Genomic DNA, 2043 nt, shown 5'->3' with positions numbered 1-2043 from the left:
GCGCGATCTCGGCTCACTGTAAGCTCCGCCTCCTGGGTTCACGCCATTCTCCTGCCTCAGCCTCCCGAGTAGCTGGGACTACAGGCGCCCGCCACGACGCCCGGCTAATTTTTTTGTCTTTTTTTTTTAGTAGAGACGGGATTTCACTGTGTTAGCCAGGATAGTTTCGATCTCCTGACTTCGTGATCCGCCCGCCTCGGCCTCCTAAAGTGCTGGGGTTACAGGCGTGAGCCACTGCGCCCGGCCTATATGTACTTCTTGGGACAGACTGGCAGTCAGGTTTGCTGAGATCGCCCACTCGGAGCTCATCTTCCCCACAACCAGCCCCCAGAGGACTCGAGTCTGGCCTCCTGGGTTCGGGACTACGCCTCCTGCTCGCGCCAGAATTTCTTTAATTCTTGGCTCCCTCCGCACACACCCCCTGCAACTGACCAACCAGGAGTGGGCCGAGCACTTTTCTACGGCCAATAAGAGGAGAAACCCAACTGGCCAATCGATTTCCCGCACTCGTCTTCCGCCCCTACCCCGTCCGCTTCTTAAATGGGCTAACCTATCTCTGGCTGGGCCCTCCTATTTCCACAGGCAAGGCTACCTTAGTCCTTTTAAAAGGCAGAGCGCGGAGGGGGCCGGATTCTACGAGGAACCAATGAAAGGCCTCACTCGGCCTCCGTTCCTCCCACTTCTTGCTGAGGTCAAAGGCCTGCGTCAGTTGCACTGTAGCCTCGGCAGTGAGCTGGGAGGTACCAGGTAAGGAAGGTACGGTGGCCCCAGCCGTGGGTGAGAGAAGCTCCACTCTGACACCCCCGTTGCTGCAGGTCGCCGTCGTTGCTCCGCTCGCTCTGAGAGAGCATGGCCCTGAGAGGCGTCTCCGTGCGGCTGCTGAGCCGCGTTCCCGGCCTGCGCGTCTTTCGCACGTGCGTCTCGGCGGCGCAGACCGGTCAGTGCGGGGTCGGCAGTGTGGAGGGAAGGAGGGAGGAACTGGGGGCTTAGGGACTTTCCGGGGGTGACTTTCCCGTTCTGTGCTTGCAGAGAAAGGCGGGAGGACACAGAGCCAACTGGCCAAGTGTAAGGACCTCTGGTCGCGCCGTGTGTCTGCTGCCCCTGTTCAGCTGTCTGTCTGCCCCAGGTGGACTCTGTCCCCGAATCCGAGGGCTGCCTGAGCAGGGTGGCAGGGTCGTGGCCAGGGTCAGAGGCACTAAGGCAGTGAGTGCGCTGTGCCTGCGGGGCCGGAGAAAGCTCACCTGGTCAGTCTCGTTTGCAGCTCGCAGTAGCCGGGAGGCAACATGGGTGTGGAGCGGTAGGGCTGATGAGGGTCCGAGAAGGGAGGGCACAGTGATCTGGCGGACTGGACCGAGGCGAATTCCTGCTCCCCTTCCCAGCCTCGCGTCCCAAGTTTGACTGGCAGGACCCGCTGGTGCTGGAGGAACAGCTGACCACAGATGAGATCCTCATCAGGGACACCTTCCGCACCTACTGCCAGGAGAGACTCATGCCTCGCATCCTGTTGGCCAATCGCAACGAAGGTGGGCGGGCTGGTGGGTGCCCTGAGGCTGCTCCTCCCCCTGGAGCCACAGCCACCCCGCCTCAAGGCCCTCTTGTCCTTGGGGCTGGGGCTTCCTGTGGCCTAGGGCTGGGCCTGAATTTGGGCACTTGTCCCTTTGCAGTTTTTCATCGGGAGATCATTTCGGAGATGGGGGAGTTGGGTGTGCTGGGCCCCACCATCAAAGGTAGGAACAAGTGTCTCTCCACACACTGCAGACCCCTCTGTATTCTGAAAGCCTCTTCCTCCTTCCCTCCCTCCTGCCCTCCTTCCCTCCCTCCCGCCCTCCTTCCCTCTCTCCTCCCTCCCTCCCTCCCTTCTTTCTCTTTCTTTTCCTTTCCTTTTCTTTCCTTTTTTTTTCCCTGGAGTCTCCCTCTGTTGCCGAGGCTGGAGTGCAGTGGCACTATCTTGGCTCACTGCAAACTCCGCCTCCCAGGCTCAAGCGATTCTCCTGCCTCAGCCCTTCTAGTAGCTGGGATTACAGGCACGTGCCACCATGCCTG

General features: G+C 60.5%; 1 protein-coding gene across 2 annotated transcripts in view; it reads left to right on the top strand.

The window, feature by feature from the left end:
• The first annotated feature begins 574 nt into the window (after positions 1-574).
• The window catches only part of GCDH (glutaryl-CoA dehydrogenase), a 10884-nt gene continuing 9415 nt past the window's right edge, over positions 575-2043 (top strand). For both annotated transcript variants that reach the window (XM_011954687.1, XM_011954686.1), the window contains exons 1-5: positions 575-747; positions 816-937; positions 1030-1065; positions 1380-1523; positions 1665-1727. In XM_011954687.1, the coding sequence (XP_011810077.1) occupies positions 850-937; positions 1030-1065; positions 1380-1523; positions 1665-1727 (331 nt within the window). In that variant the 5' untranslated portion in view covers positions 575-747; positions 816-849. The remainder of the gene's footprint in view (positions 748-815; positions 938-1029; positions 1066-1379; positions 1524-1664; positions 1728-2043) is intronic.

The sequence above is a fragment of the Colobus angolensis genome, unplaced genomic scaffold (genome assembly GCF_000951035.1).
Source record: "Colobus angolensis palliatus isolate OR3802 unplaced genomic scaffold, Cang.pa_1.0 Scaffold39, whole genome shotgun sequence".
Lineage (NCBI taxonomy): Eukaryota > Metazoa > Chordata > Mammalia > Primates > Cercopithecidae > Colobus > Colobus angolensis.
The sequence above is the reverse complement of the archived record's forward strand: the minus strand, read 5'-3'. Positions and strand labels throughout refer to the sequence as shown.